This window comes from Brassica rapa, chromosome A02 (assembly GCF_000309985.2).
Source record: "Brassica rapa cultivar Chiifu-401-42 chromosome A02, CAAS_Brap_v3.01, whole genome shotgun sequence".
NCBI classification, from domain to species: Eukaryota; Viridiplantae; Streptophyta; class Magnoliopsida; order Brassicales; family Brassicaceae; genus Brassica; species Brassica rapa.
In genome coordinates, this window is record NC_024796.2 from 20,276,798 (window position 1) to 20,290,829 (window position 14,032).

A 14,032-nucleotide genomic window follows, 5' to 3' on the forward strand; every position below is an offset into this window, starting at 1 on the left:
TGCAGTAAAACAATGACAATAATAAAAACGAAAATTTTAATATAAAACAGAGAATTCATAACATAATGTTGCAAAAGGCACTCTAAGGAGTTAAGCATTAGCATACAAAATATTATAGTAGTACAAGAGTAGGGAACCTAAAATTCATCTTCATCTTCACTTTCATCTTCCCCTTCATCTTCACCTTCTTCACCTTCACCTTCACCTTCACCTTCACCTTCACCTTCCACCTTCACCTTCACCTTCACCTTCACCTTCACCTTCACCTTCACCTTCACCTTCACCTTCACCTTCACCTTCACCTTCACCTTCACCTTCACCTTCACCTTCACCTTCACCTTCACCTTCACCTTCTTCACCTTCATCATCATCTTCACCTTGATTAGCAGCCATGAAGGCCAAAAACTTTGGATCAGTTGCAGCCAGATACTTCTTCACCAAGGAAAAACTTTTGAGCTTTTCTGCTTGCTTGGCAGTGTAAGCCGCCTGCTTCTCAATCTTCCGGTGAGCATCGCTGAGCTGTTTTTTGAGGTCTACGTACGAAGAAAAGGATTCACAACGCTTGCGCTTTCCGTTGACAATAGTACTTTCTAGGCTTCCTATTCCATAGTGTCTTCCTCTTTTGTCTGTGACAGTGGACTACAAAAGCAAAGGAAGTAGACAGATATCAATCAAATCAAACAATATGTAGTAAAAAATATCCTTAAAAAAAAGGGATACAAAAGCAATTTACCAGAAGGAAGAGCTCATTATCCTGGTCTAGAGAGAGTTGTGGAGGGTGTGAAGTACCATCTGAACTCTCTGAGTTTTCAGCTTGAAGGTCAGCCAGCTTGGCTTGCTTGTTCTTCTCATAGGCCTCTGCAATTAGCTTTGCTTTCTTATCTACAAATCTGCCTCTCTTTTTTTGGTGTGTGCCTTGATGAAAACTTCACCAATAGTCACTGGTCTGCCCAATTCTTCAACCTGAAATGCTAAATAAAATAAAGGTTAATGAGCCAGAAAAATTTCAACTTGGAGACAGGAAAAGAAGTTACCATTTCTTGTTCGATTTGGAGGTAATGCTTCTGGCCAGCATTGTGCTTGTGAGGACCAAGACCATTTTGGTCAGACAACCGAGCAGCTGATGTTGTCTCGCTTTTTTGTTGGGCTTTAGCAGTGTCCCAGTAAGCTGTCATTTCTTTCCACAGATCATTCAAAATCCAGGATGGTCGAACTCGAGACTTCCTACGCTTGCTAACCATGTCCTTCATACGTCGCTGACATACCTGCCCGAACTTCTCTTGAACCACACCAGTATATATGGGATTCCAAGTGTGAGTTTTCTACAAAAATAAGACAAGGCTGATGTTAGTAATCAAATAAATCAACAGTTTAGTAGTTTAGAAGAAAATACTAAACTGCAACTTAAAAACAGTTGCAATCCCATACAATAGCAATTAAGAAAAAAATACTTAACTGCAAATTCAACAAAGAATTTTTCTTTTTTTTCCTGATCGACGCAAGTCCAACTGTAGAAGGGACCATCAAACTTGTTTGTAAAGACTTTAGTGATCCTCCGAGTCAGTTTACCTTTGTCCCGACCAAACCTAGAAACACAGAAACATTAGTATAAGGCCGAGAGTCATATCGTATAAAAACAATTATCAATCATAGAAAACTCAAAATATTCTAACATCTCAAAGCTAAACAATTTCGAACTCTCCAAACAAAATTAGCAAAATACAATTACCAATGACAAACAATATCATAAGCAAACTGGATATGTCCCTTGAGTATTTCACAGAAACAATTATCAATCACAGACACAATCTCATAAGCTTAAAATATTCAGATAGATAAGTAACTAACCACATGGTTCCAGGCTCGAAGGTGGGAGAAAGGCTCATGGTGTAGCGCTCTCGGCCGGGCTGGGAGAGAAGGGCGTTGAGAAGCCTCATCTGGTCTTCAGACAGATTCGGTTCTACTGGAAATGGTGAGTTGGGGACTGGTTCATCCTCATCTGGACCTTCTGGAGCTTCAGTATTCTGTGAGTTTTGAGCTTCAGAACTGATAGGAGATTGTCGCCTAATAGAGACCGTAGGTTGTCGAGGTCGAACATTGGCTGATGTTTGAGACCCTCGAGGTTGTGGTGGTGGAGCTGGTTGAGAAAGAGGCGTTGAAGCAGCTCGAGGTTGGGTCCTCGGCGTAGACTCCTCGAACAGCTGTCTCTGAGGTGGGTAGTCACTCACCATTGGTCCAGCTCTGCGGTTGCCACGAGGTGGAGGCTCTGTTGTCCTTGGAGTGAACTCATACTGCGACGGTAGAGGAGATGGTTTAGACCGTTTTGAGGGTTTCCGAACCTTCTTCGTTGATGTTCCGGCCATCGTCTTCAGTTTCGAGAGAGAGCGATTAGGGATTACGACAGACAGTTTCGATTAGGGTTCTAAGTGTTTGGGGATTTTCGAGAGAGATTTGTGTCGCTAGAGTAGAGAAAGAGTGATTTTATTAACTTTGGTCTTTGGGTTTGTAGAGTTAATTGGGCTTAAGCGGGGAATGAAATTTATGGGAGGGAAATTATTGGGACTAAAGGGAGGAATTATTTAGTTGATAGGAGGGAAACTAAATTAGCAAATTTTGTGGACTTTAGGGGTTAGGGATGGGTTACGAAGGTTTAGTGTGTTGGGGGTTAGGGATTTTCTTATAATGAAACAAAATGAAATCATAAAGTACTTTTATAATATAGTTTAAACACACAGTTTACAAAAATATATTTCAATACACATTAAAACAAAATTTACAAAATACTAGGTTAAGACCCGCCCCTTGGGCGGGATGAATATTATATATAAATTATTTTGAAGTATTATATATTTTTTACATATTATGAAATAATAAATATATATTGAATAATAAAAAATTTAGTAACTATTACGTATGTAATTAAATTGGTACAAATACTTAAATAAATTTTATTAATCGAGACAAATACTTTTTCTATTTTATATGTTATAAAATTAAGTTTACATGATATTAACATAGATATAAAGTACATTTTTAATATTGACATCTGCTAAAAAATATTTTATACTCTTATTATTTTGATCGTTTGTATTTCTTTATAACAAATTTTTTAAATAAAAGATAACAATAAAAAAATTATGGGATGTTTAATAGTTTTAGTAATTTATAATTTTAAAAATATTCAATGCAAAGTTTAAAATCTAAATATTAAGTTGTCAATAATTGTTCAAAATGTTTATCAAAAACATTCAATGCAAATTCGAAATTAAAATACTTATGTATTTTATATTTTATATGGTATATAATGTATTTTAAAAAATATTAATATACATATATATAATATTTATTAAATGAGACTTCCTACTTCTGTAATTTCATAATCATTTGTATCTTGTTATAACATAAAGTTTAGACCATGGATCACAAAAGTTTCAATGTGAGATTTTTAACAACTTTAGTCATTTATATTCGTTTTTAAAAATTTTAAATATAGCATATACGAAAAAATCTAAGTTAACATGGTTGTTCAATTTATTTTAATTAGTTAAATTTTTTAAAATGATAGAATAGAGTAATTTTTATCAAATATTTTATTATTCAAAATCATTAATTGTCATATATAATTTAGCCACATTAGGTAATTCCGTGATTTTTATTTAAGGAAACAATGAAGAACATTTATGATTAGTTTATGGTTAGTTTAATAAAAAGTTTATTATACATTTATATGGACCAACATATTTTTCTAAGGATTCTAAGAATGATTGTGGTGATGACATGTGGCTACAAAAATATGTTGTGATGCTTCTCTTTTAATATATAGGGGATATTACAACACACTAAAACAAAGCTCACAAATTTATATTACAATACACATTAAAACAAATTTTACACAATTATATCACAGTACACACTAAACAAAAGTTTAAAACAAAGTTTACAAAATTATATTACAAACACACATTAAAACAAAGTTTATAAAATCATACTACATTTTAATAGGGTTCTTCTCCATCTCCATCATCAGAAGAAGACGATGATACATTACATTGGAATTCATCCTCTGGTTCAACATCTTCCACATCAATATCAAGATTTATAGGTTGTACCCGAGCATGAACCAAATCGTCGACTGCAAGTTCTTCAATTGTAGTCATTAAAACAGCATCATCATTTTCTTGTTGCAACAGTGTCGGTTCTTTATCTTCATATTCTCCTGAAATGATTCTCCTTGGATTCACTTTTAAAACATTGAGCCACGACTGCTTTGGTTTCTTAACGTACGGATACGGGATATAACAAACTTGATCTGCTTGAGACGCTGTGCAATATCAAATAATAAGAATATAATTAAATTAACTATCAAATTATAAAAATTTAATTACAACATAAAATACGTACCTAGAATAAGTGGTTCGTATTTATAGTATTTCCGCGATGAAAGAACGTCGACGATGCCTCCATTTCTCCGTTGAGTGCCTCTACCAATTACCGGATCATACCACTTACACTTAAAAAGTGTGATTTTCAAATTGACCGATCCCTCATACTGAATTTGTATGATATCAGTCAATATCCCGTAGTAATTGGCTTCATCGGATGCATTTGTGTAACTTTCTCCTTTAACACTCACACCATAATTACATGTCTTTCTTCCCTCGCCATGCTTCTGCGTATGGAACAAATAGCCTTTTGTGAAGTACATGGGCCATGTTCTGGTCCTAGTCAGGGGTCCATTCGAAATATCTTTAACCCACACAGGAAAATTATATGTGTTGCTCCAATAGCTAACCTGCAACATATATATATATATATATAATTATAATATATATATAATTATAAACATTTAGTTATATAATGGTATGTTAGTCAAACGTACATAATCTTTCACCCATAAATGATATTCGTCAGCTCTCTTCGCAGAGAGGTCTTTTTCGGAGAGGTCTGGTATTTTGCACTAAGAAAATCTTCAAACATCCTATATTAGCCAAACACAAATTAATATGGGCAACTATAGTTGGATAAATCAATATGGAAGATGATAATATTATCAAATTATACCTCTCAGGTGGCTGAAAATAATCACAATTGCGTAAAACATATGCATGTGCGCATCTATAGTCTTTCTCGGAAAGCCATATTTCTTGCATTTCTCCACTTGGACGTCCTACGTGCGTAAATATATCAGGTACTCCAGGGACATGATATACGGGGACTTCACCTTCATCAAATCTTGTGAACCTGCACAAAGGATTATGAAATTAATAAATATTATATATAACAAAGGCATTTTTAAACACATTAAAATTAAATATGAGGAATAATGATAGTGTTTACCTTGATTTGGTTTGTATATGATCAGAAAAGTAGTGTTCTGAGAAGTAAGCTATCTCCTCGTTGATATATGATTCGACAATCGAGCCGGCCGCAAATCTTTTGTTCTTGGCTTTTGCTTTCAATTTTTTGAAATTCCTTTCAAAAACATACATCCACCTATATTGCACAGGTCCTCCTAGTTCAGCTTCGTATGGGAGATGTATAGGCAGGTGTTGCATGACGTCAAAAAATGATGGTGGATCTTCTCCAAATTGCAGATGATCATAACAATGTTTTCTTTAAGAATTTGGACATGATTTTTCTGCAAAGTTCTCGAGCAAAGGTCACGGAAAAATCCTCCAACAGCTACAATATTCAAAATTAGGGATGTCAAAGGAACCTGTGGCCCGCGGGATAGGCCCGTTTAGACCTGTGGCGGGGCGGGCTTGGGCCCGTGATTTCACGTCCCGCAAAGAAGCGGGCCTCGCGGGAGAGGCTTGTCGCGGAACCGGACCCAAAGCGGGCAAGCCCACAGTGACCCGCGGGTTTCTCCATGTCCCGCAACCCTAATCTTTATTCTTGTCATTTGCTCTTCACCTGAAAAAAAACGCGAGAGAGATAGAGTGAAAGGCGATGTGGTTGCGACTTCCACCGTGGAAAGAAACAGAGCTCCACCGATGACGACGGCGGTTCGCTCTCCCGACACTGCTTCTGCTCACTACTTCGTCTTCGAACTGCAGTCTGCAGCAGAGGAGCTAAAACGACAAGGGTCCGACAAAGTAGATTCTTATTCTCCGATGTGTCTTCCGTTCTTCCCTACGAGCTTCCAAACTCCACAGATAGGACATGCATGTACAGAGTTATGTATTTCAGACAAAAAATTGAAGTTCTTTTGGACTTATAATCTCTGCTTTAACTCTTGTTTTTTTTTTCAGGTTGTTAGATAAGAAGACCAACAAGATCCGAAAGGTAGTGATCTAGCTTAGCGATCTATAGTTTGTGTTATGTCTTATCTAGATTAGCGATCCATGTAAACAAATTGAACAACAAGATCTGTAAGCGTTCTGTTAGATCCGTCTATTAAAAAGACCAATAAGCGTCTGTTGGTTTCATCGTTTGTTTGTATATTTGTGTTCTGTCTTTGATTCGTTGTAGCTTTGCTTTCAGGTAACAACAGTGTTGATCGACAATGCTTATTGTCTGAGGTAACCTTGCTTTTATTTAGTGATAAAAATTCTATATAATAGAACAAAAATAACTTGTGTTCAGTATCTGATATGTTTGTTTGTCGCGTTGTATTTGTTTTGTGTTCTGTGTTGAGGTGATGGAGTGATGGTGAGAAAGTAGGCGACTTGGTCATCTTCTTCTCCTCTTAGACAGCTTCAGAACATCAGGTTAGTCACTCTCTTACCCAGAACTATTAATCAGTGATAGGAGAACTCGCTATCTCATTGTGTTGTGTTGACTAGTTCGGCGAATCTTATTGTCTTGTGTTGAGTAGTGATATGTCTCATCTTTTGTTCTTTTGTACATACAGAGAAGAGATCAAGCGGAGTAGTAGATTGCGTGCTTCAATTTTTCATGTTCATCAACGACTTCACCAAGACGGTTGCTGGCGACAAAGGAGATTGCGTGCCAAGGTTTGTGTCCTGAACTGTCTTTTTTTTTTTTTTTTTTTCTATAAACTGAATGAACTGTCTTTTCTATGAACTGAACAATGTTTGTGTGCCAATGTTCATTCAGTATCTGATATGTTTGTTCAGTATCGTTTGTTTCATCACGTGTAGTTATTTTTTTTTTTGTGTTCTATGAACTGAATGAACTGTCTTTTTTTTTTTGTTTGTGTCCTGTGATGAGAACAATGAAGGATTGCACGAGTACATACACCACCTGGTCGAGTAGTTTCCAGCTTCAGCCGATATAGGAGCTTTAAGGACCTCAGGTTAGAAAGCTCTTAAACGTATGAAACTTAGATGGCTTTGCGTAGGTTATCGGATCACTGACTTGTTTAGGTTGCTTTCGTATATGATAGAACATTAACTTGTTTAGATGGCTTTGCGTAGGTTATCGGATCACTTGCTGTTTATGTTGCTTTGCTTGTTTACGTTGCTTTGCTTGATTACTTGTGTTTGTGTACTTGTATAATAAAATTTGGAATTTTGAAAATCAACAATTATAACAGATTTTAAAAAATATATTAAGAAATTTTTTAAAAAATAGACAAAATTTAGGAAACCCTAAAAAGTTAATTTCATTCCACGGCGTGAAAAAAAAAACACAAAACTTGAGAGTTGAGAGCGAGAGAGACCATGGGATCAAGGAGCCAGCCCGAAGATCAGTCGACGTTTGATCCGAATTACACCCCGCCAAATACTGTGGACTTTGCAACTCAGGCAGTCTTAGCTACTCTTGCTGCAGCAGCTGAGGCTGGTGATCAGATCGCTTCTCAGGAAGCTGGTGTAACTCGTGCTGATGGGAAGCATCAAGGAAGCAGAAAAAGGCTTATCAGTCTTGTTGATGATACTGATGATTCTGATGTTGAAATCAGTCAACCAACCCAAAAAACCAAGCCTCGCAGACAGACCAGTTTCAGAACAGCCACGGGGAAACCCATGTTGCAATCAACTATCGATGGTGGCGTTGGCTCGTCTGCACAGGCGTGTAGTAAGGGGAAGTCTGTTCCTATGAAGTCTGTGATTCGTGGAGGGAGAAGAAAGTCGCCTACTAAGTCCAAAAAGAAGAAGGTTTCGCCTACTCAGTCGCAAAAGAAGAAGGAGAAGGTCGCAGAGGACATACCCGAGCTTGGTGATGAACTGGATGAAGAAGAGTTTGATGAGGATGAAATCGGTGAAGAGGAAAGGGAAGAGAGGCAAAAATCAGATGTCTGGAAAGATTTCAAGGTGGTCGAAAAACCGAATGGAAAGTTGAAAGCTGCATGCAATCATTGCAAACATGAGTATGCATGGCAATCTCATTCGCATGGAACCAGTGGGTTGCGAAGACATCGGGAGAGATGTAAAATGTATCCAAGGAATCGAGGAAGGCAGCAACAACTCAATATCGAAGGGAAAGTGGTATCTCGCAAGTATGATCATACTGTGTTTAGGCAGATGGTAGCTAAGACAATAGTCCAGCATGATCTACCTTACTCGTACGTGGAGTATGAAAGAGTGAGAGACACGTGGAAGTATTTGAATGCTGATGTCCAAACCATTTGTCGAAACACAGCGAGAGCAGATGTGTATAGACTCTATGAAAGCGAGAGAGACACACTCAAGAGGGAATTAGCGACTCTCCCTGGACGAGTCTCCTTCACGTCTGACTTGTGGACATCCGTGAAACGGGAAGGATACATGTGTGTGACAGCACATTACATTGATCGGAATTGGAAGTTGAACAGCAAGATCCTGACGTTTTGTGCTCTACCACCACCACATACCGGTATGAGTATTGCGGTTCAACTCCTCACGTCACTGAAAGAGTGGGGAATTGATAAGAAGGTGTTCTCAGTCACATTAGATAATGCTACAAGTAATGACTCCATGCAGGACATTGTGAAGTCGCAGCTGAATTTGAATGATGATTTGTTGTGTGGAGGAGAGTTTTTTCATGTAAGATGTGCAGCTCACATACTTAATCTCATAGTGCAAGATGGGTTGAAGGTTATTGGAGACTCTTTGCAGAAAGTAAGAGAGAGTGTTAAGTATGTATTAGGATCGGAAAGCCGTGAACAATTGTTCCAAAAATGTGTGGATGCTGCGGGTGTAGTAGAAAGTGGGTGGCTGATACTGGACGTGTCAACGAGATGGAACTCAACTTACTATATGCTTGAAAGAGCCCTCAAGTACCGTAAAGCATTTGTTAAGTTGGAGACATTTGATAAGAAGGGTTATAAAACAGCGCCCACAGATGAGGAATGGACTAGAGCCGCTAATATCTGCGATTTTTTGGGTCCTTTTGCTGTGATCACAAGCTTGATGTCTGGTTCGAATTACCCGACTGCAAACCTGTATTTCTATCAGGTTTGGTTGATCCATGATTGGCTTCGGGGAAACGAGGAAAGCGCAGATGAGATTGTCAGATACATGGTGCGACCGATGAAGGAGAAGTTTGACAAATATTGGGATGAAGTTAGTGGTGTTTTTGCAATGGCAGCAGTCTTTGATCCACAGTTTAAGCTTTCAATTGTTGAATGTTGTTTAGGGAAGCTTGACATAAGTACACGTGATGCAAAGGTGAAGAACTTGCGTGACAAGCTCAGTATTCTGTTTGAGACATACGACAAAAACTCCAAGAATAACTCACCTTCCACTGAGCCACGTGACACTGTTCCGCAAAAAGCTTGTGCGGCAGGATCAATGGGACTGTTTGGGAACTACAATGTGAGTGTTTTCAATTTTTTTCCTTCTGTTTATTTTTTTTTACACAAGCATTTTTTTCACGAGTAGAAGTGTGTGTATATTTCACAAGCATTTTTTTTTTTCTGTTCAATTTTTTTCCTTCTGTCGTCAGCCTCCAATTTTTTTTTCCTCTCTGATATTTTTTTTTTAAACTTTCTTAGGATTTCTTTGCATTTCGCAAAGTCAGTGGAATTGTTAGTGGAAAGACACCTCTAGAAGCTTATCTTGAAGAACCACCTTTGGACATTACTAATTTCCAGAGCTTGGACATCCTCGATTGGTGGAAAGATAATGCGCATCGGTATGGTGACTTGGCTGCAATGGCATGTGATCTGCTAAGTATTCCAATCACAACAGTGGCTTCGGAGTCCTCCTTCAGTATTGGATCGCGAGTTCTAAACAAATATAGGAGTCGTCTACTCCCAGAAAATGTGCAAGCTCTGATATGCACTAGGAATTGGATCAAAGGATATGAATCTTACGCACATGGTAAATAACTCACATTATAATTTTAGTAAGAGTAACATTATTGACTTGTACACTGATATTTGTAGATGAAGAAATCGATGGTGATGGAGAAGAAGAGAAATTACCAACATTTGAGTCCATTGTTGATGGGGAAGATGAAGATGAGTAGATGAGCAAGTTTGAAATGTTATCTTGATTTGGTGTTTTGCTTCAATTACAATTTCTGTTTTTTTGTTTAAGTTGCATGATTTTTGGTTTTGAATACTATGATTTGGACCATTTGGTGTTTCTCTAAATTTTACTTTAGTTGAGACTTAATTTTTTATACTCACGATCAAACAACAAACTATAGTTCTTCAAAACTATATTTAAGTAACAAATACTCTGTATTCCAATCAACTAAGTTTAAGCTGTATCATTTCGTAATATATAAAACTATATATACAATTAGCTAAGTTTGAAGCATATCCATCTGGGAATTTAACCGCATGTTTCAAACATTCCAATCAACTTCTCCTTTCGTCTTCGTTTAGTGTGTAGGGAGGAAATGGAGCTTGACCAGAACCATCAGGATGTAAGTGTGGCCGATCACAGAATATTTCCATATCCAATCTAGAATTGATTGTGTCTTTCGATTTACCCTTAACATTCATAAGAGTATTCATGATGTTGTCAAAAAAATTCTTCTCTATATGCATCACATCAAGATTATGTCGGAGAATTAGGTCCCTCCAGTATGGCAACTCCCAAAATATGCTTTCCTTGTGCCAGTTATGGTACTTCCCATAACCAGACTTCTTCTTTTCATGACCGTTTCCACCGCAAACAGACGTTTTTGGAGGATTGACACCCTTTAATCGTTCTGAATAAACTTGTTCACCAGTCAAAGAATCAGGTGGATCTTCATTTACCGCGTTTTTCCCCTTCAAGAAATCCTTTCTATTCTTTCTCAGTGGATGATTAGGAGGAAGAAATCTTCGGTGACAATCAAACCAACACGTCTTCCTTCCATTAGTCAGATAAAAAGCCTTTGTATCTTCCATGCAAATTGGACAAGACAATTTACCATGGGTCGTCCATCCTGTAGCATGCCATACGCCGGAAAGTCGCTTATCGTCCACAGTAACACGGCTTTTAGATTAAAATTTTGATTCAAAGACACATCATATGCTTCGACTCCAGTTGACCACAATTCTTTTAACTCCGCAATTAAAGGTTTGAGGAAGATATCAAGACTAGCTCGTGGATGATTTGGCCCAGAATTCAGAATTGTAAGAAACAAATACTCTGTATTCATGCACATATCAGGGGGTAGATTATATGGAGTTAAGATCAAGGCCACAACGAATGATTACGAGACATCCCAAATGGATTGAATCCATCTGTACATAATCCAAGATAAACGTTGCGAGGTTCTTCGGCAAACCGGGGATGCATCTCTTGAAAATGTTTCCATTCTGCCGCATCAGATGGATGACACATTTCTCCCTCTTTTGATTGGTGCTCAGCATGCCATCTCATTGCCGCTGCTGTCTTCTTGCTCTGATACATTCTCTTCGGCCTATCAGCTATAGGTAGATACCACATACGACTATATGGTACCTTGGTTCTACGTCTTTTGTCCTTAGGCTTCCATCTGTCCGCACCACAAAATTGACACTTTTCCCATCTTTCATCTTCTTTCCAGAAGATCATACAATTGTTAACACAAACATCAATTGTATAATATGGGAGCCCTAAATTCCGCATCAACTTTTCGGTCTCGTAGTGTGATTCGGTTGCCGTGTTTCCTTCTGGTAAATAGTCTGTCAACATTTGACATACCGAATCTACACACTTTTCACTCAGATTATAATCTGCCTTGTTTTGCAAGACCCGAGCAGCTAAGGATAACTGCGACTGCCCTTCACGACAACCATCATACAAACGATTTTGTGCTCCATCTAACAAATCGTAGAACTTCTTCGAATGGTTGCGTTGTGGGTCTACTACATTTTGATAACTATCATCTTGTTGATAGTTATCAAAACTCACATTATCCCGAAATGCATCATTCACCATATCAACATAATTATTATCTTCATTACTTACTTTTTCACTACCACTTAAATGTGTCGGGTCAACATAACTTGTTCCTAATTCCATATCAATTTCTTCTCCATGCTTATACCATACATAATAGTCTGGCATAAATCCTCTATTATATATATGTTTCCAAATTTTTGGTCCCGGAAGAAATTTATCGTTCCGACAAACACTACATGTGCAGAAAAACTTACCGCTATTGCTTTGTGCTAGAGGCTGACTGCTCGCAAATGTCATAAATTGATCCACCCCCGCTATGAACTCTTCTGAAAATTTCGCCGTATCTTCATCGATCCTCTTGTACATCCACTCGCGAAAATTTGAATAATTGTAATTTCCAGACATTGTACAACATAAAACTTTCATTTTCTAACTTTAGTTTTCCTAGAATTTTTGATTTTTTTTTCTTTTAGTGATTTTCTACGAGTGAGGAGAAGAAAATGGGCTAAAGCATGTATATATATAGAAAATGTCCGACCAATTCGCGACCAATTACCGACTGCCTGACAAAAATTAGGTACACTTGCAAAAAAATGTAAATCACGTGTTGTACCGGTTTTTAGCGACTGATTCGCAACTGAGTTATGACCACATATATCAGTCGCAAAATAGTCGCAGAATTTAAGACTGATTAGCGACTGCGTTATGACCACATGTATTAGTCGTCAAATAGTCGCAGATGTTACGACTGATCTGAAACGAACGGTTACCGACCCCATAACAGTCGCTAGTTAGTCGTTATTTTACGACTGTCTTGCGACGAATTCTCGTGGTCCCTAATAAGCGACTAAATAACGACTGAATATGCGCAGTTGCAAAGCAGTCGCCAAAAAGTCGGAAGATAGTTGTTAAATCTGGCGACTACGCTATTAGTCGCAAAGTGCAGTCGCCAATCACAGGTTTTCTTGTAGTGTTTAAGTCTGGGGAAGGTTATATTAATATTAGATTTTAGTTAGATGTTTAGAATAGGGACCCAAGTAAACGATTGCCATGATATCGACCGACGAGAACAAGTCGATATCGATCGACATTGCTACATCTTCCACGACCAGTGACAACATGTTTACATCGATCGACATCCATTCCGGTCAGGTATATCATTCTAACTTGTTAAATGGAGTACTTATGATTTATTTACACCATAACTCCGACTGGATATACACTGGTCACAGCGTTATCTAAGTCCGGGGGAGGTTCTACTGATATTGTGTTTTAGTTATGAAAAAACAAAAAAAGATCCATGTAGACGATTGCTCAGATCATCGACCGACGAGACCATCTCGATATCGATCGACAACGCTTCATCAACAACGATCGATTGTCACTTCATTGTATCGATCGATACTGATCAGGTTATCGTTCTTACTTGTTAAATTTTTTACTTATGCTTTATGATTTTCACCTTACCACCGACTGTGTTACACTGGAGACAGTATAATTTAAGACTTGGGGGATTACTAACGTTTATCTATCTTGTAGCAGAAGTTATGCCCGTTTTACTGAAGAGTGGTCAGTCTGCCTCGTGAGAGGAAACTGCGGAGAAGAGGAAGCCACGTCGATCGATGCAGCACTATGCACGTCGATCGATGGAGATCCCAGATCGTGGGCCTTGTATATTTTATGACTGCGTGAAGCCCAGAAGCCACAAATTACCAAAATGCCCTTGGACGACCAGAAACCCTATTTATGTCATTTCTAAGCCATTGTTGACGGCTACACTTCGCAAGACTTCTTTACGGTTTCATTTTCATTGTTTCTATGAG

General features: G+C 38.0%; 3 protein-coding genes across 6 annotated transcripts; 1 reads left to right on the top strand and 2 right to left on the bottom strand.

Moving 5' to 3' along the window:
* Positions 1-19: 19 nt before the first annotated feature.
* On the bottom strand, positions 20-2,872 carry LOC117131851. Of its 3 annotated transcripts, XM_033284725.1 has the most exons (6): positions 1,849-2,871; positions 1,457-1,586; positions 1,035-1,322; positions 734-963; positions 291-639; positions 20-223 (listed from the first exon to the last, which is right to left on the bottom strand). In XM_033284725.1, exons 1-4 carry the CDS (start codon positions 2,361-2,363, stop codon positions 883-885), a joined length of 1,014 nt encoding a protein of 337 aa, XP_033140616.1. In that variant the 5' UTR covers positions 2,364-2,871; the 3' UTR covers positions 20-223; positions 291-639; positions 734-882. The 3 variants fall into 3 exon arrangements, with proteins under 3 accessions (XP_033140616.1, XP_033140617.1, XP_033140615.1); XM_033284726.1 differs by having other exon boundaries at positions 20-639; positions 734-971; positions 1,849-2,872; XM_033284724.1 differs by having other exon boundaries at positions 20-639.
* Positions 2,873-3,858: 986 nt separating this feature from the next.
* On the bottom strand, positions 3,859-5,403 carry LOC117131854. The gene is made up of 2 exons (XM_033284733.1): positions 4,402-5,403; positions 3,859-4,321 (listed from the first exon to the last, which is right to left on the bottom strand). The coding sequence occupies exons 1-2, from the start codon at positions 4,799-4,801 to the stop codon at positions 3,996-3,998; spliced, it is 726 nt and encodes a 241-aa protein (XP_033140624.1). The 5' UTR covers positions 4,802-5,403; the 3' UTR covers positions 3,859-3,995.
* A 276-nt stretch (positions 5,404-5,679) lies between these two features.
* LOC108869075 (zinc finger BED domain-containing protein RICESLEEPER 2-like) lies at positions 5,680-12,294 on the top strand. 2 transcript variants are annotated; one of them, XM_033284698.1, is made up of 5 exons: positions 5,680-6,710; positions 6,854-6,956; positions 7,174-9,698; positions 9,878-10,205; positions 10,271-12,294. In XM_033284698.1, exons 3-5 carry the CDS (start codon positions 7,626-7,628, stop codon positions 10,351-10,353), a joined length of 2,484 nt encoding a protein of 827 aa, XP_033140589.1. In that variant the 5' UTR covers positions 5,680-6,710; positions 6,854-6,956; positions 7,174-7,625; the 3' UTR covers positions 10,354-12,294. The 2 variants fall into 2 exon arrangements, with proteins under 2 accessions (XP_033140589.1, XP_033140590.1); XM_033284699.1 differs by having other exon boundaries at positions 6,647-6,710; positions 7,184-9,698.
* The last annotated feature ends 1,738 nt before the right edge of the window (positions 12,295-14,032 follow it).

Coding starts and splice junctions, on each gene's coding strand:
- LOC108869075 (XM_033284698.1), top strand. CDS start 7,626: ATGGGATCAAGGAGCCAGCCCGAAGATCAGTCGACGTTTGATCCGAAT. Junction 9,699..9,877: donor GACTGTTTGGGAACTACAAT/GTGAGTGTTTTC, acceptor AAACTTTCTTAG/GATTTCTTTGCATTTCGCAA. Junction 10,206..10,270: donor ATATGAATCTTACGCACATG/GTAAATAACTCA, acceptor TGATATTTGTAG/ATGAAGAAATCGATGGTGAT.
- LOC117131851 (XM_033284725.1), bottom strand. CDS start 2,363: ATGGCCGGAACATCAACGAAGAAGGTTCGGAAACCCTCAAAACGGTCT. Junction 1,587..1,848: donor TTCGAGCCTGGAACCATGTG/GTTAGTTACTTA, acceptor CTGTGTTTCTAG/GTTTGGTCGGGACAAAGGTA. Junction 1,323..1,456: donor AATTCTTTGTTGAATTTGCA/GTTAAGTATTTT, acceptor TTATTTTTGTAG/AAAACTCACACTTGGAATCC.
- LOC117131854 (XM_033284733.1), bottom strand. CDS start 4,801: ATGTTGCAGGTTAGCTATTGGAGCAACACATATAATTTTCCTGTGTGG. Junction 4,322..4,401: donor ATACGAACCACTTATTCTAG/GTACGTATTTTA, acceptor GATATTGCACAG/CGTCTCAAGCAGATCAAGTT.